This window comes from Martes martes, assembly GCF_963455335.1.
Source record: "Martes martes genome assembly, chromosome: 4".
Lineage (NCBI taxonomy): Eukaryota > Metazoa > Chordata > Mammalia > Carnivora > Mustelidae > Martes > Martes martes.
The window spans coordinates 94693213-94717832 of NC_137891.1; the positions used below are offsets into that span (position 1 = coordinate 94693213).

General features: G+C 38.0%; 2 protein-coding genes across 6 annotated transcripts in view; both read left to right on the plus strand.

The window, feature by feature from the left end:
- CSDE1 (cold shock domain containing E1) overlaps positions 1-13456 on the plus strand; it is a 40402-nt gene extending 26946 nt beyond the window's left edge. For all 5 annotated transcript variants that reach the window (XM_080800374.1, XM_080800375.1, XM_080800373.1 and 2 more), the window contains 10 exons: positions 213-353; positions 438-602; positions 3634-3741; positions 4347-4522; positions 5113-5225; positions 6439-6558; positions 9770-9948; positions 10736-10899; positions 11647-11779; positions 12126-13456. In XM_080800374.1, coding sequence (XP_080656500.1) covers positions 213-353; positions 438-602; positions 3634-3741; positions 4347-4522; positions 5113-5225; positions 6439-6558; positions 9770-9948; positions 10736-10899; positions 11647-11779; positions 12126-12173 — 1347 coding nt within the window. In that variant the 3' untranslated portion in view covers positions 12174-13456. The remainder of the gene's footprint in view (positions 1-212; positions 354-437; positions 603-3633; positions 3742-4346; positions 4523-5112; positions 5226-6438; positions 6559-9769; positions 9949-10735; positions 10900-11646; positions 11780-12125) is intronic.
- Positions 13457-13591: 135 nt separating this feature from the next.
- On the plus strand, positions 13592-23547 carry NRAS (NRAS proto-oncogene, GTPase). The gene is made up of 7 exons (XM_080800031.1): positions 13592-13714; positions 14215-14342; positions 16344-16522; positions 18497-18656; positions 19208-19331; positions 19897-19938; positions 20046-23547. Exons 2-5 carry the CDS (start codon positions 14232-14234, stop codon positions 19325-19327), a joined length of 570 nt encoding a protein of 189 aa, XP_080656157.1. The 5' UTR covers positions 13592-13714; positions 14215-14231; the 3' UTR covers positions 19328-19331; positions 19897-19938; positions 20046-23547.
- The last annotated feature ends 1073 nt before the right edge of the window (positions 23548-24620 follow it).

Genomic DNA, 24620 nt, shown 5'->3' on the forward strand with positions numbered 1-24620 from the left:
GAGTAGCATCTCACACATTGCTTAAAGGTTAATTTACTAAAAGACTGAAAGCAGTGAGTTTGTATTTAAATGGAGAAATTAAAATATAGATACAGATTTTGAGTCATTAATACAGAGAATTCCTAATGAATTCAACTTGATGCTTCCAAAGTTGAATGTTGTTTTCTTGGCAAGCTTCACAGCCAGTGAAAATATTATTGTCTGGATTTCAGGGTGTAATTGCTGCCATGAGAGACGGTTTTGGTTTCATTAAGTGTGTGGATCGTGATGCTCGTATGTTCTTCCACTTCAGCGAAATTCTGGATGGGAACCAGCTCCATATTGCAGATGAAGTAGAGTTTACTGTGGTTCCTGTGAGTAGTTTTTGAGAAAAGAATGGAATGGTTTCTTGGTGCTTCGTTTTTCAGTTTAAAGTTACTTTTGTTTATCACTTGTAGGATATGCTCTCTGCCCAAAGAAATCATGCTATTAGGATTAAAAAGCTTCCCAAGGGCACGGTTTCATTCCACTCCCATTCAGATCATCGTTTTCTGGGCACTGTAGAAAAAGAAGCCACTTTCTCGAACCCTAAAACCACTAGCCCAAATAAAGGCAAAGAAAAGGTAAGTTTTACATGATCAAATTGATTTCTCTAGCTTTTTTTTTTTTTTTAAGATTTATTTATTTTAGAGAGGGGTGCGCAGTGGGGTGAAAGGGGCCGAGGGGGAGGGAAAAAGCAGACTCTAAGTTGAGCATGGAACCCAATTCGGGGCTTGATCTCATGACCCTGAGATCATGTCCTGAGCTGAAATCAGGTGTCAGATGCTTGACCGACTGAGCCACCCGGCGCCCCTGATACATGTAGCTCTGTATTAGTCTTCTGCTTCAAGAAAACCACTGTCCACACAATAATGGAGTTAAGTATTATCTCTTTTGGAATTCTCTAATATTAACAGTGGTGAGCTAATCTAAAAGTTTTCTGATCTCAGCACTATTGACTTTTGTGACTTTTGTGGGTTGCTCTTGTGTACATTGTTGGATGTTTTGCAGAATCCCTGGCCTTTTCCCAGTAGAGACCAGTATCTTTCTTCTCCCCCTCTATGACAGCCAAAAGTGTTTCCAGATACTGCCAGACATCCCAGAATCACCTCTGGTTGAGAAACACTCATCTAAAATGACAGTACTTGTCTTCCAAAGCAGTTTAAAACTTCCACATTTGGGTAGACTCAGTTCACACATTTGAACTCCCATTTATTGACTAGTTCACTGAATAGAAATATAAAGCTGTCTAGTCTAACATGGCTTTTGCTCTCAAGTAAATTGAGAGTGTACAGAAGCAGGTAATTCATGCAAAATATAAAATGTTGCCCCAAAAGGTCAGTAAGAGTGCTATGGCGAAAATGAATTCTAAACTGGGGGGTAGGTGGGATGGGCCTGGGATGGTTTCACTAAGGCACTGGCATTTAATAGGTAGAGATAACTGAAGAAAGGACATTTCTTACAGAATAGAGGCCAGATGAGAAAAATTCAGTTTCTTTAGAAAGCACTAAGTATTAAATAGGAAGACAGGGTTTTTCTTTGATGGGGCCAAATAGGGGAAATAAGAGTGAAAAATCAGAATACAGAAAGATTGAGAAGGTTTGATTGCTACTCTAAAGAATTTAGACATTGTTCTGTACTCAGTAGATTTCTTTTGGAAAGTGTCATCAGATACGCACTTCAGGAAGAAATGGCAATAGTATGAACCCTAGATGGGGGTGTGGAGAAAGGCAAAAGATGAAGAGGCGTGATAGGAAATTTAGATAGTTGTTGAACCAGGTAACAGAGATCGTGGATGTAGACAATAGAGAAGGAACATGAAAGAGAAGGTGATACAATTTTAAAAAATAACTAGGAGCCCGTTAAGAGTGGAATAGCATCTTTTTTTTTTTTTTTTTTTTTTTTTTTTTTTTTGAGAGAGAGAGCACAGGGGAGGGGTAGGGAGAAGGAGAAGTAGACTCCCTGCTCAGCAGGGAGCCCAGTGTTCTGCTTGATCCGAGGACTCTGGGATCTTGACCTGAGCTGAAGGCAGGGGCTCAACTGACTTAGCCATCCAGGCACCCCAAGAATAGATTAGCATCTTGTTTTACCTTTTTTTTTGTAGCTTAGGAAATCACTTCACCTCTGAGCTTAAGTTTTTTTAAAAAATCAGTCTCATATTTCGTTGAAAAAGCTCTCATAGGGCCTAGCCCATAGTAGGAATTTCACAAGTGCTCCTGTTAAAAATAATAAAAACAAAAGAAAACCAGTGGGGCTTATTTTTAATGGTTTTTAGGTCTTAGAATGCCCAGCTTCCCAGATGGCTCTGGCAAAGCTGACTTGATCAAGACAGCCTTTGTATGAGACTTTTCCTGCCCTTCTATTATTCTTTTCTTCTTGGCCAATACTGGACCCTAGTGAGTCCTTCTGTCATTGGGCTTATTTATAACAGTGTATTAACACTTGTTTATGAATCTGTGTTCTCTACTAAACTGGGCTCTTGGGAGAGCAGGGATTGTCTTCTCTCTATTTCCTATACTTGCTGTGGAGTATGGTGTCAGGTGATGGCTAGATATCGAGGTTAATGGATTATAGTTGAGAGCAAAATCAAATGCTGAGATTTTGAGTGTGGTTGACTTGCAAAAGAATCAGTGTAAGACCTGAATTCGCTGACCACCTCCTTCATTTAACCAAAGTCAGATACTTAGCATCATTTTATGCTGGCTATATAACCTTGGTCGAGTTTATATTAACTTCCTAAAACTTTCCTAATAGAGATAAGAGTAACTTTTGAAGATGGTTTTATCATAACATTAAATTTGGTAATATAAAGTGCCTAACGTAATGTCTGATACAATTTAAATGTTCAGTATGATTACATGGTATTTGTATAAGGAATATGAATGGTAAAAGAGTAGAAATTAATTGGTTTTGAATATTAATAGTTGGTAATGTATTCTGGAGCTTAGGAAAGGAGAAATGTGGGCAGTAATTCCCATAGAAATGATATTTGAAACCATAGAAGCAGTATAACTTAGGCAGTTGCTCTAAGTGTTGTTTACTGTGTGATTCTATGTGGCATATCCGAAATTTCTTAAGACTTTTGAAGAGCTAATCTTTCTAGTATTCATTTAAGTGTTACTGTGGAAACATTGGTGTAATTGCCTGAATATCTCATGCTCTGAACTGTGCTAGATCCTATACCAAATTAAATTCTTGTTTAGTTAAATTAATTTCATACAAAACACTACAGGGTACTATGGGAGATTCAAAGTAGGTGATAGAAAAGCTTCTTACCCTACAGAATTTCCACTTTGCTAAAAATTCATGCTTAGTTTAATTTCTGACAGTCTATGAGAAGTATGGAGTAAGTATGTGGTAAATTTTCAATAAGCTTTCCCTCCTCAACAAAAAAATCGGGTTCTTGAGACTAAAAAGACAGCAGATTGAGTTGGTATTGGGTTAAGGCAAGACCCCGTTTTATTCATATGAAAAATCTTTTACTGTTAGGGAACCCTAGAATAGGATATTTCTATAGCTGTGCTAATTCTGTAGCTCAGAGGTCTATAAAAACTGTAGCTGCTTATTGCCTTTCTGTTCTTGATACTTTTCATTGTATTCTGTCTCTTTTTTTAGGAGGCTGAGGATGGTGTTATTGCTTATGATGATTGTGGGGTGAAATTGACTATTGCTTTTCAAGCCAAGGATGTGGAAGGATCTACTTCTCCTCAAATAGGAGATAAGGCAAGATAATTCTGCTGATTTGAGAGCAGGGTTAAAGATTGTCATCTTAATCATAAGTCTTGTACAATGGTTTCTTTTGAATTTTACCAAGTTTTGCTAAAACTGCTTTGTGCTTATGAGGTTAATATAGGAACATTTTCCCATTTAAAAGCGGCTTACTCAATTAGAACAGGGTCTAGAAAGCCCTTGTTAAGGCTTTTTGAGGAGTATTTAAAACACTAGCTAAGATATGCCTTAATCAATTAACTTAGATAAAAGTAATAATATTACAAGCTAAAACAGCCACCAAAATATTAGCAAAGTAAAATCACACTAAAGATTTTATATTGCTTTGCATTTTTCTCATACTTACAATGTCTGGTTTTCTGATAGCCTTGCTTTAGAGAAATTGAGACTCTATAAAGAATAAATATGCACTGGAGAACAAAACTTGATCCCTTATGAAAAATGGAATGAGACATAGAAGTGTTACTTTTGGTGAAAATGTATTCAACACAAAGAATATTTAGAGTGGAAGGCATGGTCTAGGGGAAGTTACAGGTCCTGAAGTAAAGAGCTTGATGTGGAAAAGACATGGTATTAATGAGTGTCCTTATTTTTCACAGGTTGAATTTAGTATTAGTGACAAACAGAGACCTGGACAACAGATTGCAACTTGTGTGCGACTTTTAGGTCGTAATTCCAACTCCAAGAGGCTCTTGGGTTATGTGGCAACTCTGAAGGATAATTTTGGATTTATTGAAACAGCCAATCATGATAAGGAAATCTTTTTCCATTATAGGTGAGGAATGCCTTATAGAATTTAGAACTTACTATCCATTCTTTGGGAGTCCAAAATATTTAGTATTGGGTGGTTATATATTTTTTTAATTCCAAATCTCATGTTGGTAAAATGATGGCAATATATAAACAAAAGTTACATATTGTATAGAGAATGTATGTATAGAGATTACGTGGCCAAAAGATAAAGGCCTGTACCTGCTTTGAACATTGGATAGGAACTTTCCCGCATCGGTGAAAGAACACTGTTTCATATGTTGTTACCAGATAATTATACGTTTGATTTGGTGTTCTAATATAGCATAGTGTTAGTTAAGGGTGTGGCCTCTTAGCCAGTTCAGGTTTAAACCCAGACTCTGCCACCTAATTAACCTCCTGGTATCTTAGTTTCATTGTCTTATAACTGGGGATAATGGTGACCTCTTAATGGGTTGTTTCTGAGGATTAAATGAGTCAGTGCCTATAATGCGCTTAATACGGTATCCAGCATAAATAAGCACACCATGAATGTTGTTATAGAAGAAATAAAATTTATTTGCTACTTTTGATATTTGTGGTGATTGCTTATTCACATGTTTCCTTTCTTCCCAGTGAGTTCTCTGGTGATGTTGATAGCTTGGAACTGGGGGACATGGTCGAGTACAGCTTGTCCAAAGGCAAAGGCAACAAAGTCAGTGCAGAAAAAGTGAACAAAACACACTCAGGTAATGAAATGTGATTTCTATTTGTTCAGTCTGCTTTTGGTGTGAAATAAGGGGTAGGTAGGATGCGAGAGGGAGCAAAAACCCAATCATTCTAGATTAGTGGTGTCCCAGGTATGATCCAGCAGCATCACCTGGCTACTTAATAGAAATAATAAGTTCTCCAACCCTACCCCATACGTACTAAAGTCAAGATGGGCAATCTGTTCTAACAAATCCTTTAGATAATTCCAATGTACACTCGAATTTGAGAACCACTAGATAGATGGGTTAGGTCATTCGCTTTATGCTTATTTTCAATTTAATGTCTGTTTCTTAAAAAATAATTCTAAGATATACTATTCATAGGGATGGAGAGAGAGGCCTTCCTCTAGGAGACTGTTTTGGAAAAGAATGAGTCAATTAGGAAAAATAATGGGAACTTAAGACAAGTGTTGCTATTTGGATCTCTAACTTTTAAAAAACCTATACTTTTTGGCTTTCATCTCAGTTCCCCAAGTAACACTTTTCTTGGTGAGACCTAGAGAAAGGACAGCCATGAACATTTCATTTCAATTCAGTAAATATCTAAGTGCATCGTGTGTTTTAGGTACTGGGGATATAGCAGTGAAGAAATCAGACAAATCCCTGCCTTTGTTGAGCTTATTTTTTAATTTGTCTGTAGTCACAGGCAAACAAGATAAGTATTGTATGTAGTATGTTTAGAAATATAGTAATATGTGTTATTAAGATTAAAGTAAAGTTGGGGGTGGGCCTGGGTGGCTTAGTGGGTTAAGCCTCTGCCTTCAGCTCAGGACCCTGGGGTCCTGGGATTGAGTCCTGCACCAGGCACCGTGTGGGTCAGAGCCTGTTTCTCCTTCTGCCCACCCTCTTCTCTCTCTCTCATTAAAAAAAATAATAATAAATAATAAAGATTAAAATAAAGGGAAGTGTGTAAGTGTTGGGGTTGCCATTTTAGAGACGGGGGAAGGCACCCCCTAAAAGTAATACTTGGTCACCTAGAAAAGATGAAGAGAATAAGACATGTTTTAAATATAAGTACTTGTTAATTCCTTAAATTAACTTTCTCTGTTTTATGGTAGTTTAGAAATATTTCAAGAATAGCAGACAAGCAGTCAACCCACTGTTAACATTTGTTGCAATGATTTTGGCTTCTTTTCAACTAGAATGAGTTGAAATTGTTGAGTAAGAGGTAGAACATGCTTTTGTTTTGTAGTGAATGGCATTACTGAGGAAGCTGATCCCACCATCTACTCTGGTAAAGTCATTCGCCCCTTGAGGAGTGTTGATCCAACACAGACTGAGTACCAAGGAATGATTGAGATTGTAGAGGAAGGTAAGAGCATCCCTATTACATGTGATGGTGGTGTTGCAGTTCTTTTTGGATTCCTTAAAAACTGAAACTAAGGAAAAGGGATTCTTCCCTACCCCACCTACTCCCATCTCTTGGCTTTCATTTCTGTTTTCTTTGGAAATTAGATCAGCCTGGATTTATATTGTGAACAAATGATAAGTGAGCAACTGAGTTATTGAAATAGACTGAGAATAAAATCTCACACTAACAATAGTCCTCCAGTGTGTGGTATCAGATATTCACATTGATTATGTTTAATACAACTTTATAGTTTTATTGTATTATTTTCTACTTATTTATGTCAGTATTGGCAAATTTTCCTAGTAGCATTCACTTCTATGAACATTTTTGCTTTCTGTAAAAGTACTATATTTATTCCTCAATATCTAGTGTTCCATGTGGATCCTGCTACTTGTCTCTGGGCCAAAGCTCTGCATTTTTCATTTTCGGCTTTTTTCTCCGCACCTTCAGTAATTCTCTGAGTTCTGGTACCATTCCTTATCCCTAGGAATTAGCACCAAAAAGACAACTTTGGGGGTACCTAGGTGGCTCTGGTCATGAGTTCGAGCCCCGAGGCGGGCTCCACTCTCAGTGCGGAGTCTGCTTGAGCTTCTCTCTCCTTCTCCCAATCCCACTCATGTGCATGTGCACTCACATGCGTGCTCAAATACATCTTTAAAAAAAAAAAAAAAAGACTACTTTGTACATAAAATAAGTTTGCAATAGGGGTGGTAGTAGGAACCAGTGGATGATTGGTATAGCTAAATTACATAATGATGAGGTTGGTGAGAGGGTTTGAATTTCCAACCAAAGATAATAGCTTGGCTCACAAAGAGAATAAATACTGTGTCGGGTAAATGTCAGAGAGGATGAAGTGGGGAAGAACAGGTCATTTGAGAGAAAGAAATGAACCTTGATAACATGTTCCTTTTACCATATGAGGTCCTTAGGAGTTTGTTTTACACAGAACATCAATATGCCCCATCTCCCACTCACCCACCTCAAAACCCCTCCAAATAGGAATAGATTTTATAGCAAATCATTCTTACTTTAATCACTCCTTTTGTTAATTTGGGTCTAATTCATATTAATTTAAAATAAACTTACTTTGTTTTGCTTTCCCACCTTTACTTGTGGTTAAATACACTGTTTTAAAAAAAAAAATCACTCAGTATAGATCTGGCCTTTTACAAATCAGTATTTTAAACCAGTGCCATGATTACACCATACTCCTAAAAGGGCTGTGGGGGCTAGGCAACTTACTAAATTGTCCTTCTTCCTCCTCTGTAAATGCCACTTATTTTGTGTTCCCAATCCCCAATCCATTTATTCTTCACCACTGGCTCTAGGATACAGTCCAAAGCAAGGATTTTATGGAAAAGGAAACTTTCCTGAAATCTATAAAGTTTTTGAGAATAGACCGGTCACATTTTCCCACTTGTTGATGAGAACAGCTCTTTTATTCAGGAATACAACAACTTTGTATAAGACCATGGACTCTGAAGTAGGGCAGGCCTGGATCTGAACACCAGCTCTTCCACTTCCTAGCTATAGAACCTTAGACAAATTACTTAAATCTTTCCTAGCTCAGTTTCTTCATCTTTGAAATGAAGATAACTTCAATCTAAGGTTCTGGAAATACTAAATATGAATCTATTAAGTGTTTAATAAGTGGTAGTATTAACACAACTATATCACACCAGCTATCTCTAATCCTTTTACATGACTTCATCTGTTGGAAGTGTATCCAAAAGTTTGTGGTTCCTGTATGGTTTTTTTTTTTTTAATTATTTTATAACTTTTTTTTTTAAGATTTTATTTATTTATTTGATGGAGATCACAAGTAGGCAGAGAGGCAGGCAGAGAAGGGGTGGAGGGGAGCAGGATTCCTGCTGAGCAGAGAGCCCGATGCGGGGCTCCATCCCAAGACCCCAGGATCATGACCTGAGCTAAAGTTAGAGGCTTTAACCCACTGAGCCACCCAGGCGCCCCAGGATTCCTGTATGTTTGAGAAGAAGACCTTCACTTACCCTATAATCAAGAGAATTATTAAAAACATTTCCAATTCTGAAGCTTCCTCTTCCACTTGATGGTTTTCTCCTCTTCATTTTTGTTGATTCAGTGGCTTTACCATCGTGGCGAACTGATAAGCAGCCCAACCTTTGGCATGGTTTTTATTCCCAGCCTGCACTGACCTACAGCCAACATTTTTTATTTACTCTTTTAATTTTTATTATTTATTTGTTCGTTTATTTTTAAGTAGGCTCTGTAACTACCATGGAGCACAATGCAGGGCTTGAACTCAGGACTCTTGAGATCAAGAGTCAAACACTTAACCAACTTAGCCCCCAGGGCACCCCGGCCAACTTTTTTCTCTAGGGAAGAACTTTACAAAACTATGGTGGCTTGTTTCTGTAAAGAAAGGTGTCTTGAAACAGCCATAGCCATTCATTTATATATTGTCTTTGGTTGCTTTCTCACTGCAACAGCAAAGTTGTGTAGTTGTAACAGGTGCAGGATGACCTATGATCCTAAAATGTTCACTGTTTTTTAAGAAAAAGTGTGCTGAGCTCTGAACTGGGAGAAAAGTACCGATTGGTTTGAGGGAGCCACAGTCAGAACAAAGAAAAGATGTAGAATGCCAAAGAAATTTATCCACATTGTTTTTGCCTGTTCCTGACTTGTTTAATGCCCTGTTAGGTGTGGGCCAGAAGTATTTTCGACTGGTTGGCTAATATTGTGAACTGGGGAAGAAGATAATCCAGTGGATCATGTTAGCAACCTATTGTGCTTAAAACACCCAAATATTTAGGTAATGAGATTGTGAGTGATAGTGTTATTTTTAATTTTGTAAGTGTAGTTTAAAACTTTATTAGGGGTACTTGGCTAGCTCAGTTTAAAGAGCATGCATCTCTTGAACTCAGGATAGTGAATTCAAGCCCCACATTGGATGTAGAGATTACTAAAAAAAAATAAACTTTAAACTATTCATTAGCTGGTGAAGTACTGCAAGTTCTCACTTTTTTCATGATAGTATTTCATTGAAGCTTTATGGTAAAATTTCTCAGGTATGAAAATCTTTTTAGGAACATAATGCATTTTTAGCAATTTACTTACTAATTTATTAGGAACATCGGCATAGGACCGTTGTGCAGTATTAGTTTTTAGACTTTGTACCTATTTCTCCTTACAGGGGATATGAAAGGTGAGGTCTATCCATTTGGCATAGTTGGGATGGCCAACAAAGGGGATTGCCTGCAGAAAGGGGAGAGTGTCAAGTTCCAGTTGTGTGTCTTGGGCCAAAATGCACAGACTATGGCCTACAACATCACACCCCTGCGTAGGGCCACAGTGGAGTGTGTGAAGGATCAGGTAAGTGGTAGTCTCTCTGGATCTGAACTTGATCCTTTTATTAGTTGGTAAACAAGTGTTAACCAAAACCTTGAAATTTTTTCAGCCAAGGGAAAACTGCCAATATTCACTTGGTTTTTATTTCTGCTCCACCCCTTTTTCAATGATTTGAGGTAGCTTGTAAAAAATATGAAGAAAACCACATGAAAAAAATGGTGATACAAGCAAAAAGAAAGTTGAGAGTATTATTGATTAACATTACATGACAGGAAAAATAAATTTGGAGTGAGATATTTCAGAATAGAACAAGATTTTGTATACTTTAGCTCAGAGCTGCTTTTACAGACGACACAAGAAAGAAAGCTGTGTAAAATGTTCATAAAATACACTTAGGGCAAACAAAACTATTCCTAATATTAAGATCTCAGTATGGGGTTTTTTTTGGTGGGTTTTTTTTTTTTTTTGGTTTTTTTTTTTTGCCTAATTCAAAAACTCCATGTCCTATGTGAAGACACAAGCCAACATTTGTCTCAGTCAGGCTATGATAGATTGAATGGCAGTGATTTCAAAGATTTCTTCCCTGACAAGTTTTTTGGACCCATGTCTTATATTCTAGCACAGGCAAGTCAACATTAATATACCATGTTTTATAAATCCCATTCTAGTTAGGTTCAGGCAGCGTGCTTCATTCAGAGTGAGGTACTTTTCCCCCTTGTAATATGTCTCCCCCGCTTTTTTTTAAAGCTATCGTCTTTCCTTTTTTTTTTTTTTTTTTTTAAGCTTTTTTTTTTTCCCCCTCTTCCCCCAGTTTGGCTTCATTAACTATGAAGTAGGAGATAGCAAGAAGCTCTTTTTCCATGTGAAAGAAGTGCAAGATGGCATTGAGCTACAGGCTGGAGATGAGGTGGAATTCTCAGTGATTCTTAATCAGCGCACTGGCAAGTGCAGCGCTTGTAATGTTTGGCGAGTCTGGTGAGTTTGTTGTTGTTGGGCTGATAAATTCCCTGAACTGCCTTTAAACTTTCGTAAACTGGTTTATCACGCTTCCTCACTTTTCATCACAGCTTTTTTTTATCCTGCCACTTTCTGGTTATTTCTCGATCTTTCCTGTGTCTTTTTTTTTTTTTTTTTTTTTACCTCTAGTCTTCATTGTCTAAATTTTATAGTCTTACACATCTGGCCCAATGAAACATTAATTGGGTACATCCTATGTATTAGAACTTTGGTATAGTAAGATTATGTAGTCCTTGTTCTTAAAGGTTCTGTTTAGCTTTTTCTTTCATTAAGCCATTTATATGCTGCTTAAAATTCTAACTTTATAGTCTCTTTTTTTAAGTGTTTTAAATCCATAACGTTACTGAGAGAGGAGCTGGGAGTCTCTGGAAATATTTCTTCATATTTAACTTTTCTAAGGCTTTTCACATCCACTACCTCATTTTGTGGAACTGGTTTTTCTAATTGTAGACTAGATGGGATGAGGGATGACCCTTACCCAAATGATTCTTCCAGTTCCTCTGTAGTAATAAACCTTGAGTTCAGAATAAAAACATAAACAAACTTGTCTGTCCTGTCTTGCTAGCTAGCTGGCTAGGTGAGGCAAGAGTCCCTTATTAAAACTGAGTCATTTGGGGGTAGTTAGATAGAAAGCATACTCCTCTGCAAGTGCTTGCTTTCTTCCCACCATGAGTTGTTTCTTCTCACCTCTTGACTTCATTGCAGTGAGGGCCCCAAGGCTGTTGCAGCTCCACGACCTGATAGGTTGGTCAATCGCTTAAAGAACATCACCCTGGATGATGCCAGTGCTCCTCGCCTAATGGTTCTTCGTCAGCCTAGGGGACCAGATAACTCAATGGTATGAAGGTGTACTAGGTTTTGGGGTGGGTAGGGGCAGCTGACCTGTATGCTACTAAGGGTCTTGTTTCGGCATAGCGTAGAGCTTAATGAGCAGGAAAACTTCAGGATTCTCTTTCACTACTCATATGCTTTTAACTAGTTAAAACTCCCTACTCATTTGTTCAGCCCCTAACAATAACGGTTTGCTCACAATAAGCACATTTCTTGATCTTTCGAACAGATGTTAGGTAATAGATCAGGAGGGCTTACTATGGATTTCCTCCTCTGGGAAAGAAATGGTGGTGGTTACAATGATTAAAAGTAATGCCTTTATAGTAATTAACTGCAATTTTACTTTTTCACAGGGATTTGGTGCAGAAAGAAAGATCCGTCAAGCTGGTGTCATTGACTAACCACATCCACAAAGCACATCATTAATCCACTATGATCAAGTTGGGGGGATTCTGGTGAAGGGTTCTGAATATCTCCCTCTTCATCCCTCCCAAAATCTGGAATACTATTCTATTGAGCTATTACACCAGTTTTAACACCTTCCTCGTGTTATGTTTAAAATAAATAAATAAATTTAAGAAAACCATTTTAAAATTATGCACAGTTGCAGCCTGGAAAACTTAAGGTGGCGCCTTATAGTATCAATTTTAGGAGCTTTATTTGGTGCATTTAACGCAACTGGTAATTGCAAAATCCACTTCGCCTGTGTAAGTGAAAAATATAGACTGTTATCTCGTTGGCCCTATGAAATTCTGCACTTGGTATTTAGCATATACTCTACCTTCATTACTATCTGGCAAGATGTTCTGCCTTAGCACTCAGTTGCGTTCTTTTCCTTTTCTTTCCTGTTCATTATGCTTTAATCCTGAGGACCATATGAAGGTAGAATATATTAAAAATTACAAAAATTATAAAAATTTGTATAGGTAAACCATTTCCTTAAGTTGATGGCCAAATGTTAAAATGTTATTTTTCATATCATTTATAATCTTGTCACAGTCCACTTAACGAAGTTTGGTTAGATTTCAGTGAAAATTATCTTCCAGAGTAGTTTCTTTTTTCCTGGGATTGGGGAGGGGGGTAATTTTACTACAATTAGTATGTATGGTGCAGAATTTCATGCAAATGAGGTGTGCCAGCAGTGTGGTAATTTAATCGTATTTAAACAAAAACAAAACAACAAAAAAAGACGAATGCACAAACTTGCTGCTGCTTAGATCACTGCAGCTTCTAGGACCCAGTTTCTTTTACTGATTTCAAAACAAAACAAAACAAAACAAAAAAAAATAAAAAAGTTGTGCCTGAAATGAATCTTGTTTTTTTTATAAGTAGCCGCCTGGTTCCTGTGTCCTGTGAAATACAGGCACTTGACCCCTGGTGTAGCTTCTGTTCGACTTTATATCACGGGAACGGATTGGTCTGATTTCTTGGCCCTCATCTTGAATTGGCCACATCCAGGGTCCATGGCCAGTGGACTGAAGGTTTTGTCTAAGATGACAAGGGCAGCTCAGGGGATGTGGGGGAGGGCGCTTTTATCTTCCCCGTTGTCGTTTGAGGTTTTGATCTTCTCTGGGTAAAGAGGCCGTTTATCTTTGTAAACACAAAACATTTTTGCTTTCTCCAGTTTTCTGTTAATGGCGAAAGAATGGAAGCGAATAAAGTTTTACTGATTTTTGAGACTCTAGCACCTAGCGCTTTCATTTTTGAAACGTCCTGTGTGGGAGGGGCGGGTCTGGGTGCGGCCCGCCGCGTGACTCCTGGGTCGGTGGCCCACGTGGCTGGGGCGGGGACTCTGGCGCCCGGGGCGCCGTCTGATTACGTAGCGGGCGGGGCCGGAAGTGCCGCTCCCTAGTGGGGGCTGTTCATGGCGGTTCCGGGGTCTCCAACATTTTTCCCAGTTGTGGTCCTAAATCCGTCGGAAGCGGAGGCAACGAAGCTTGAGGTAAGGTTGTGTGGTGTGTAGCGCTCGTCTTTGGAGCATACAGGCACCTCGTTGTTGCCAGGAATCGAACGGAGTCTGCAGGCTGGAGACAAAGGCCCTTGGGCGGGGGTCCTTAGTTTTGAGCCCTCTGGAGGAGGTCTTTGGAGACTGGCGGGGGTGTAAGACTAGGGGACGGCCCTGGAGGCTGCCCCTCCGTAGCTGGGAAGACGTGCGGGAGGAGTAGGAAGAGGGTATTCCTTTACCTTTGGCTGAGGGCGGGGCCCGCGGACTTGAAAAATAGAGCTAGGTGGGGGTAGCTCGACGACTCACCAGAATTCTGAGGCCTGCAGTAACCTGCGAATGTTTTTGCACTCCTGAATCACTTTGAGAACCAAGTGGAGGGTCACATGTCTGGAACCGATAGATTTCAAACTCGGGCTTTAGTTACTATTGATTATGGAAGACTTTGAAGTGCTGTAGTTGTGGCTCGCCCACTAAACCTAATTGCTGCTTTCCCACAGGTTCTTGCTGGTGTGAAATGACTGAGTACAAACTGGTGGTGGTTGGAGCAGGTGGTGTCGGGAAAAGCGCACTGACAATCCAGCTAATCCAGAACCACTTTGTAGATGAATATGATCCCACTATAGAGGTGAGGCCCAGTGGTAGTGCGCTGACCCTACCTCTGACTTTTGGTTCACCCGTACACCCACCTTTAGCTGTTCGTTAGCTAAAGGAATAATCAAGAGAGAAAGTAAAAGTTATTTGGAGTAGTGCGTTCAGTAATACAATAAGGAAGCTTTCCATGTTTGTGGAGAAGAGTTCAGGAGTTCAAGAGTTCTTCATAGCTGCTAAAGATTTTCTTAAAAAAAACCTGATAATGTAATAGTTTAGTAAACTCCCATACTCATTGTTGAACTCATGACAGCTCTTTTAAACACAGGCCGTAGGAATTATAGGATGGAGATAAAAGTTTCAAGGATCAGGTGATCCTTCACTAAAATTCTTCAATTTTAGTTAGCTGGCTGAAGCAGCTGAGACTGGGCTGCAGTAGAAAGAATACGAGATTTTGAGTCACTGCCTAGATTTCTTTTGGTCCCTGTTTGCAGTTTAGTTAGTTACGTTATATTGAGCAAATCACTTAAACTCTCTGAGCCTCATTTTCTCATCTACTAAATTACCATAAACATGTCCTGCCTGTCACACACAGGGATGTTAAGTAAAATCAGTATGTTTTTTGTGTGAGTTCATGTTACAGATTGGCTTGAATAATGCCATCTAAGTTCCTTTAAATAAAAGGTTTTATTCAGTTTAGAAATGTCTGCTTAGAGATTATTTTATTTTAACCCACACCCTGGTCTTCCTAACCCCCAGCCACTTAATGTTTAATGGAAGCTAACTAACATAGCCTTTATTAAAAATCAATCTTCAGTCTTTGAAAGAAATTTCATTTTAAATGTAAGTGCTCATTTAAGCTTTAGTGTTAATAGTTAGAACCTTTTTATATTTTTCTGGGTTTTATTTATTGAATGGGGAATGTACATACAGTAAAATACACAAATGGTAAAATACACACAGTGGTGTAAAAATTTGTATATACTTACATAACCACCACTCAGGAATATATACAGTTTCCAGTGCCCCAGAGAGTTCTCCCATGCCACTTTTCAGTCAATAAACTCCCACCCTGCCAGGAAATAACCACTTCTCTGACTTCTGTTACTGTAAATTAGTTTGACTAAAACCTATCTTAAATTGTGCTCATTTCCTCAGCATATTCGTACACTTAGCCGTATTCATGCTTTGAGCAAGTTTTGTCAACGCGAATGCTATGTTAATTTCAAAGTACATTACAGTTCCACAGTGAAGATGCGTTACAGAGGCATTGGTCAATGAACTGGGAAACTAGGTCACGTTCTGTTTCTGAAGCCAGATCTTTACCAAGAGTGATGGGTTATTTTCTTTGAACTGAATTCCCAAAACATAAGTATTAAGATACAAGTAAAATTTTGGCCTCAGAACCAAACAGAACTTTTAAAATGTAAATATATGTGATCTATGCATATTTTTCCTCCTTAGGAAATATAGCTGTAAATCTTGTTTGGCACATTTAGGAACTTGATTCAGGAATATTTCCCAAAGGTAAAAATTCACCATGAAGAGAAAAATATTTTTATGTTATAATCTTGTCTGAAATAAAAAGTATTTGTGTGTTTAGTCATAAACACAAATGACACTGTGTCTAGGACCAGGTATAATTGGTGGAGGTATATTTAGAACTTTGAATATACAGTAAATAAGTAAGAAAAGTCCACCTCGTACCCTAATGAAACACTGTGAAACCGAATCTCTAATCTAACTGCAATAGAGCTGTCTTTTGAATTACCACACTTTTCCATCTTTTCCAGGAACAGAATGACCACATTTTTCTTTCTACAGGCATATAGGATTTGGGGCTTTTTTTCCTAGGGTGACATTAAGTACTTTCTGATTGTGATTATATATGAGGAGTTTGAGGGATAAACCAGAGAGATGGAAATAAACTTAGGTAGGAGCTTATCTTACCTTGGCAATAGCATTGCGTTCCCTATGGTTTCTAATAAAAATGAAATCTTCCTCTCTCCCTGCCGTCTCCCGCCCTCCACACCCCCAGGATTCTTACCGAAAACAGGTGGTTATAGATGGTGAAACCTGTCTGTTGGACATACTGGATACAGCTGGTCAAGAGGAGTACAGTGCCATGAGAGACCAATACATGAGGACAGGCGAAGGCTTCCTCTGTGTATTTGCCATCAATAATAGCAAATCATTTGCAGATATTAACCTCTACAGGTACTAGGAACATTATTTTTTCTGAAAGGATGATCTGTAAGTGTATTCTGAAGCTTTGTGGGGTGGGGGGGAATGAGGATACCGCACTAGGGAAGATAGCGTTTTTTCAATTACGAGAAGAGTTGGTTTCAGTTTGTTTAACATTGAGGTTCTGGGTTATAACTGAAAGTTAATATTGGAGTTTATTTTTTATAATACACCATGGCTAGAATGTGTGATAACACTTAAATGAAGCTTGCTAATTGGATGATTCGGAACCAGAGGTGGTGGTATGAAGATCACACAGGAATTTCAGAAAGGAAAACATGTCTGAGAGTCCTCAGTCGTGGAAGAGAGAAGATGATAGGAAGAAATGAGTGGGAAGTAAATAAAGAGGAAAGATGGTCTTTCTCAGTAAAACCATTTCAAAGGTCAATCAGACCATAAAAAACTCTAGTACAACATCCTTGTTTTACGGAATCAGAAGTAGAGTTGCAGGAAGTGGTTTGTTAGGTTTTTGGAGTCATGGTTGTTACTGGTAGCAGAGCCAGGACCAAAAACCCAGGACTCCTTTCTCTCAGCTCCGTATTCTTTGAGCAGAATAATATAACAGGTAGAAACTTGGCTCCGTCATCTATTACCCATGGGACTTTGGGGCAAACTACCAAATGTCTGTGCCTCAGTTTCCTTATCAATAGTATGGAGAGAATAGTACCTACCAAGAGTTGTTTTAAAAATTAAACAAGTAATAGACATGTTAATCACCCAGAAAAGCGTGTAGCACATAGTCAGTTCTATGCAAGTGTTTTTCCTATGGCCTGCAGTGCTGGCTTGTGCTCGATCCATATGATGTCTGCTCAGAGAAACAGGCTATCCCAAAACTGACTTGAGTGGGGTGTTTTTCCACCTAAACCTATTCTACTTTCCATCTGGTCTCTGGAAGTAATAGCAGTATGTAGTAAGATTTCCAACACTTGTCAAGCATCTAATATTTGTTGAATTTCTAGAAGTCATTTTTCCTGTTTGGCTGTCTTATATTATGCTTTAAACACTGCCATTACAGGAAAGGTCAGTTTTAGAGCTAGCCAGTGTGATGCCGGTTCAGCACATGACCGTGTCTGTAATCCAGGGCTAGGATCTGGAGTGGTACTGTGCCATATGGTGGCCACAACCTTATGTGCTTATTTCATTTAATTAAAATTAAAGAAATTGAAAAATCAGTTCCTTGGCCACATAACAACTGATTCCTCAAGTGTCCAACAGCTACATGTGACTAGTGGATGTAGTTGGACAGCGTAGATAGAGAACCTTCCCATCATCGTGAGAAGTTCTGTTAGACAGTATTGGTCAGGAGAATCTAGAGCAGTTTTTTCCAAACTGCTGTGTGCTATGTCTTCTTTGTCATTGAAGGGAGTGCTGTAAGTTGGGAGTTGCAGATCCTTCAGTCCCCTTTTAGTAAGAGCAGTTCTGGTGTTTTCTATTTTGTATCTTGGACTTCCAGCTAATATTGTTTGAAGAAAATGTCTGAATACTACCCAACTAGAGAAGTGGATAGACTGTCTTTCATTAAATACGGTTACTTTGAAGAAAACCTCAAAGTTATTTTGAGAGTAAGCTTTACTTTTTATACTTCAGATCTTAATCTAGAGTGTGATTTCAAGTTGCCAGTTAAATCCATAGCCAAGTTCTTTGGAAAATGAAGGGGCCTAACAAGGGTATGTGTCAAAAGGTAGAATTGCCATCCATTTCCACTAGAAGGTGAACCAGTATTTGGCTTCCCTCTCTCTACATCAAGTCTAAACCAGTCAACATAGTATGCTTGGTCTTTTATAATTAGTGGGGTGGGGGGAGTAAAAAGTAAAACTCCATACTAGAAGCTAATAGGGCTAGATAAAATTCATTAGAACCTTTGTTGTTCTAGCTGCACATTCCTTCCTAAAAACCTACTGTTAGGTTAGGATAACATATTCTTTTTTTTTTTTTTTTTTTTTTTAGGGAGCAGATTAAGCGAGTAAAAGATTCAGATGATGTACCAATGGTGCTAGTAGGAAATAAGTGTGATTTGCCAACAAGGACGGTGGACACAAAACAAGCACACGAACTGGCCAAGAGTTATGGGATTCCATTCATTGAAACCTCAGCCAAGACCAGACAGGTATAGCAAAGCTTTGAGCATCTGGCAAGCGTTTGTTGAATGCAGAAAAGTTTGACTCCTAGAGATAGGAGCCGCGTTCTTTGTTGTTAATTTTCCGTATTCTGTTTTTTTAATCTTCAGTTTAACCCAAAATGAACTGATGAGTATTCTGGTGTGGTATTTTACTCCCACCTTAACATGCTAATATTACTTAACATTACTAAAATGAGGACCCTTGATTAAAGATAAGTATAAACATTAGACCTTTCTCCATCAACACCAGCCACAGTTTAGGACTTTTGCTCTCCTGAATGGAATCTTTAGATCTGGTAGTTCTGTATGTCCCACATTACCCATTTTCCTGTGCTTGAATGTTATTTTTGCAAAATACTGCCATTTGTATACCAGGCTGTTGATGTGATTCGGTAAGAATGCTAAGTTTGCTGTCCTCTTCCTAAATCACCCTATTTCATCAGCTAATTGGAATTTTAAATCCACTAAAGAAGTACAAATGAGAGAGCTTACAACTTGGATTGTGTCTATTAAGCCATCCTTACCATGTTCTTTTATAGGGTGTCGAAGATGCCTTTTACACACTGGTAAGAGAAATACGTCAGTACCGAATGAAGAAACTCAATAGCAGTGATGATGGGACTCAAGGTTGTATGGGGTTACCTTGTGTGGTGATGTAACAAGGTGAGCATGTGGTCTCCAGGCATAATTATCAATTTTATTAATTTAGCATCGGGAAATTTGGAGGAGATTGCTATTATTTTTTCTTGTGGTGCTATTTAACTGAGAGTTTCTGCTCACTTAACAGTTATAAAACATTTTCCTTATGACACCTTTTCTGAGAGTACTGAAGTCTAAACTGTTTTTAAAGCATTTAAGTAGGCTACACCTGGGTGGCTCAGTTGGTTAAGTGTCTGCCTTCAACTCAGGTCATGATCCCAAGGTCCTGGGATCAAGTCCCACATTGGGCTCCCTGCTCAGCAGGAAGCCTGCTTCTCCCTCTACCTGCTGCTACCTGTGCTTGTGCATGTTCTCTCTCTCTCCCTGACAAATAAATAAATAAAATCTTTTAAAAAAATAAGCATTTAAGTAATTTTATAGACATTATTACACTTCCAATAATATTAGAAACTAGAAGGCATTATTTTGAAAAGTACATACTGTACCATATTCTTAGCACTGATTAGGAGTTTGAAGAACCACTACATGAAACCTGATTATAATGACCTTGTGTGTACTTTTCTTATAGATACTTTTAAAGTTCTAGCATCAGAAAAGAGCCACTGTCAAGGTAGGACAAGTTTGGAAATGAGTATGTTATTGTTTGTGTTAATTTCTTAAGCTTGTTTTTCTTATTTTCTTTATATGTCACTTACACAGATTCTGTCTTTATTTTAGCTGCACTGACACCCTGGTCCTGACTTCCCTGGAGGAGAAGTATTCCTGTTGCTATCTTCAGTCTCACAGAGAAGCGCCTGTTACTTCCCCAACTCTCAGTAGATCAGTACAATATTCTCTATTTGAGAAGTTCTCTGAATAACTACCTCCTCACTTGGTTGTCTGACCAGAGAAATGAACCTCTTGTTACTCCCCACTGTTTTCCACCCTGGGTTCTCCCCCAACATAAACAAACCTCCGCCATCCCAGGTTTTTCATCTGAAAAGTAATTCATGCTCTGAAACAGAGAACCAAACTGTAGACATGAAATTCTGTAGGAAACAATGTCTTGAGCTCTAAAGTAGCAACTGCTGGTGACTTTTTTTTTTCCTTTTTACTGTTGAACTTGGAACTATGTTGGTTTTTGGAGAAATGTCATAAATTACTGTTTTGCTGAGAATATAGTTAAGTTGCCATTTGATTTGTTTGTGATGTCATTGGCTATAGTCTATAACTTGGCATCTGCTTTGCATTCATAAATAGGCAAGTGAATACTGACTTTTGAGTCTATCCTAGTGTTCTCGACTTTCACATAATTAAATCTTAACTCTTGCAGCAAAGTGCCTTTTTTCTTAGGAGTGGTTTGTAGACTTGCTTTATAATATTTCAGTGGATAGATGTCTCAAAAATCGTTATACATGGAAATGAATGTCTGAGATACATCTATGACCTGTCTATCTTTGAGGGAAAGACATACCGATGGATAGCAGATGCCATTTCTTATGTGTATGAGGTTGGATTTCCGGAGACCTGATTTGGGTCTCTTCCAAGAGAAAGGTGAAACTGGAAACAATTATGAATAATTTCACTTAATTTTTACCTAATTTCTACTTTTTGGGGGGGGTGGGGCAGGGGGTTGGTTACCACTTACAAAATGTATGCAATTTGTTTCTTCCAGCTTACTGATAATGAACTTCCATTCATATTTAAATTTAGGTCATATCTGAAAGCTCCACATTTGCAGGTGTTCTAAATTATAATAGTTTAATGCAGTTTTAATAGCTATGATTAATGATTTTCAAGCCTCAGATGTATTAACAGACACATTTTCACTTTATATCATGGTATTTTAATGATGTATATAATTGCCCTCATTCCCCTTCTCACTCCACCCTCTCCCTCATCCCACCACAATGGCAGCATGGTTATTTCAGTTGAGTAAAGCATGGTGCTGACAGACCAGGGTCACAGTTTCCAAACTTGAGCAAGCCAGTTAGCATCACAGAGAGAGAAATTCTTCCATGTTTGCTCATTGCACCAATAACTTCAGCTAGTAGTTTTGCCAGATGCGTACTGTTAGTCCTGCAAGGAAGGAAGAGGTCAGTTAGCACAAATCCTTCACCATGGCTGGAAAAATTTGCCATCTTGAGGGTGGTCAGCCTAGAGGTTTTTATAAATAAAATATTTAGACCTTTTTTAGCCATGTGGAAACTCTGAATTAAACCCATTTTTTTTTCATTATTTTGAGAATGAGGATGCCTCAGATCAAAATTTTTAAAAGTTTTCTCTATTGATAGTGTTCTTTGAAGGATGCAAAACAGTATGTTAATGAATTAGTCTGTGCATACCAGATATATAAGCTGATGAGTTCGTTCAAAACAAGAAGTCGCTTTTCTATTGAAATCGTCATTTGAGTAGGGAATGGAAAATAGAATGAATTGTTCGTTATGAGGATTTGGAGGTAGGGCTTTTCCATTTGCAGATAACTTCATGGTAATTCTAATGAAAAATAGACTCGATAACTTCTGATAAATGACTAGTTCCAAAATGGCCACTTTCTGTTCTGGTCTTAGATGTGTAAATACTTACTGAGGTCCTCCATCTTTTAAAATGAATTTTCCTTTAAGTAAACTCCACATTACCTTGAAATGAATTCCCAAGATGGGAAGAAACATCACTGTGCCCAGAGTGGAATAAACCCAGAGAGTTGTGTTCCTTTGCGTTAATTTTGAGACCTTTCACATACTGTCAACATCTGTAAACAGAAACTGCTGCTGTGTTTCTGCTCCTTGGGGAACACTGCTGTGTAATTTTCTCAAGACTGGATAGAGGCTTGTCGCCTCCGTCCTTGTCATTGTCTTCCACCTCTTCCTCCTCGTCCTCTGCTCTGTGTGACTCACAGCAGGACTCTTTTTTTTTTTTTTAAATATCAAATTTAGGGGAAAAAATACTCATTTTAGCCCTTATATGGATGTACCTTATAGTTTTTTTCAAGTTATGTTCTAAGCACAGATGTATCGAAATGGGGCCAAAATTCAGACTTCAAAATGTTCTTTTAATAGCTTCTTAAGAAGTTACATGTAGGTGTGAATTTTGGCACAATAGAGTGACAAACTTAGGGTTAAATGCTGAATAACTTGAGTTGGTGTGAAGTAAAGTGTGGTTTTTAGAATACGTTTGTAATTGCTGAAAACAGTTCTAGTTTACCTCAAAGTCTGAAAGTCTCTTTCCCCAAGTTAAGTGCCTGGCCAGCTGTTATGAATTACATACTACTTTATGTGTGTTTGTGTTTTAAAGGTTGCACCTTCAAGAGTGTGAAAATGTTCTGTCTAAAGGCTACGATGCCTAATCTGTAAATGAAACTGTTAAGTGCTGTATTCGCTCCAGCAGCATACTCTAGGATGTTACTTGGTAATATAATATCGTACTTATTACAGTTTTCACTTTAGTGTAATAGGTAAAATTATCCTCAGTATGTATTTTAGTTGGCCCATGTTTAGTCTTTCATCATCCTTTAAACTGCTGTGAATTTTTTGTCTGACTTGAATTGAAAGCAAGGATAGAGAAACACTTTTAAAGAGATATTTTGGTTTTTTCCCATTCCAGAATTTGTGAGCATAATCATGTTGCTTTACATTTACAGTTATGAACTCTCAAGCTGGCAGCTACAACCAAGAACCAAAAAATGGTGCATTCTGCTTCTTGTAATTCATCTCTGCTAATAAATTATAAGAAGTGAGGATAATTAGGGAAAATATTTTATTTAGGTGGTTTCTATAAGCAGGGGACTATAATTCTTGTACATTATTTTTCATCTTTGCTGTTTCTTTAAGCAGTCCAATGTGCCACAAAATTATTTTTAAGGTTTTTTCCTGTAAGAATTGTTTTAAAAGTGTTCTCATTATCAGAGTAGTTGTAGATATGTTTCAGAATGTAACTGGTGATTCTTAAAGGCCCAAGAACTGACCTAAGAAGCATCTGTATGAATTCTACTCTGGAGGGAATGGAGGATCTCAATGGAAAATTGTATGACTTTCACATTTCTGTGCCATCGAGTATAGGTAAAAATACCAATTGTGCAGTTCTGCTGTTTAAACAGGAATTATTGGCCTCCTCGGCCCTAAATAAAAAGGGCTGATATTTTAAGTTGACTATTTTATTGTAAATTAATCCATCCTAATTTTTAAAAATTTGGTTGAATGTTTTTCTTGTTAAATGTTTAAAAAATAAAAACTGGAAGTTCTTTGCTTAGTCATAATTCTTTTTTCCACGTAAGTGCCATTATTGAAAGTTAATATCAATTTTAGACGTTTGGATGTGACACTTGGACAATATTTGGAAGATGAAAATTCCTTATTTTATACCAATATGAAATATGTCAAAGCCTGCTTTTAAACTCTTGCATTGGGCGTGATTCATAGCCCAGATCCACAGCTTCATGTCAGAGTCTAACATTAATATGAAGTGCTTGAAACTATCTTCGGAAATCTTTTGTCCTGTTTTTGCATTACTGCACAGTCTACCAATCTCGGTTATCATTAGAAGAACATCTTTGTAGGAGCTGAAGAACATGGGTTCCAACTATAATTTTACTACTCTGAACTATAGTTCACTCATTTGCAAAATAGGGAAGTTGAGTTGGTGTATCTCAGATTCCCAACCCTAATCAAGGAAATGTAGTTACTAAGAAATAAACACAAAACAAACTTTACATCTAGAACTTTCCACCTGTTGCTGGCATACTGTGATTATGAGGACCTTGATTTGTTCTACCACAGATAGCATTTTTACTTTCACTTTAATTTCAAAAAAGGACAAGGATGGATAGCATTAATATTTGGCTGAATTAAGCTTGAGGAAAACCAAGGTAAATTACAAAATACTGTTTCCAGATAGGACTATTAGGTAATATAAACATTTTAAATAATTAAATGTAAATGTAAAACAGAATTACGTGCTTTGTATATCTAAAACATTTTCCCCCAAGTCGATCACCTGTGCCTACTGTCATTTATTTTCTGCTAGTATTTGATACCGTAGTAACAGAAAGAGGAGAGGAGAAAAGGATGTTTTCTGGCTTCTGCTGTTGGGTGCTATTCTGTTTGGCAAAGTGAAGCTATAAAGAGACAAATAATGAAAAAGTAGCCTAGGAAGCTTGTTTATTTGGAATATGTGGGACCTCCCATGCATCTCTGTGCTATTAAGATTTCTGTTCTCAGAACAAGCAATACTCAAGGTCGTTAAAGGCCAACATAGTTAAATGAGTTATTTGATAATCCGTAAATACGGGTCAAGGGCCAAGAGGCCATGCTAGTG

Bases quoted from the DNA above. Each gene is read 5' to 3' on its own strand.
- NRAS (XM_080800031.1), top strand. From the start codon at position 14,232: ATGACTGAGTACAAACTGGTGGTGGTTGGAGCAGGTGGTGTCGGGAAA. The intron at 14,343-16,343 runs GTGAGGCCCAGT...CCACACCCCCAG, and splicing joins AATATGATCCCACTATAGAG to GATTCTTACCGAAAACAGGT. The intron at 18,657-19,207 runs GTATAGCAAAGC...GTTCTTTTATAG, and splicing joins CCTCAGCCAAGACCAGACAG to GGTGTCGAAGATGCCTTTTA.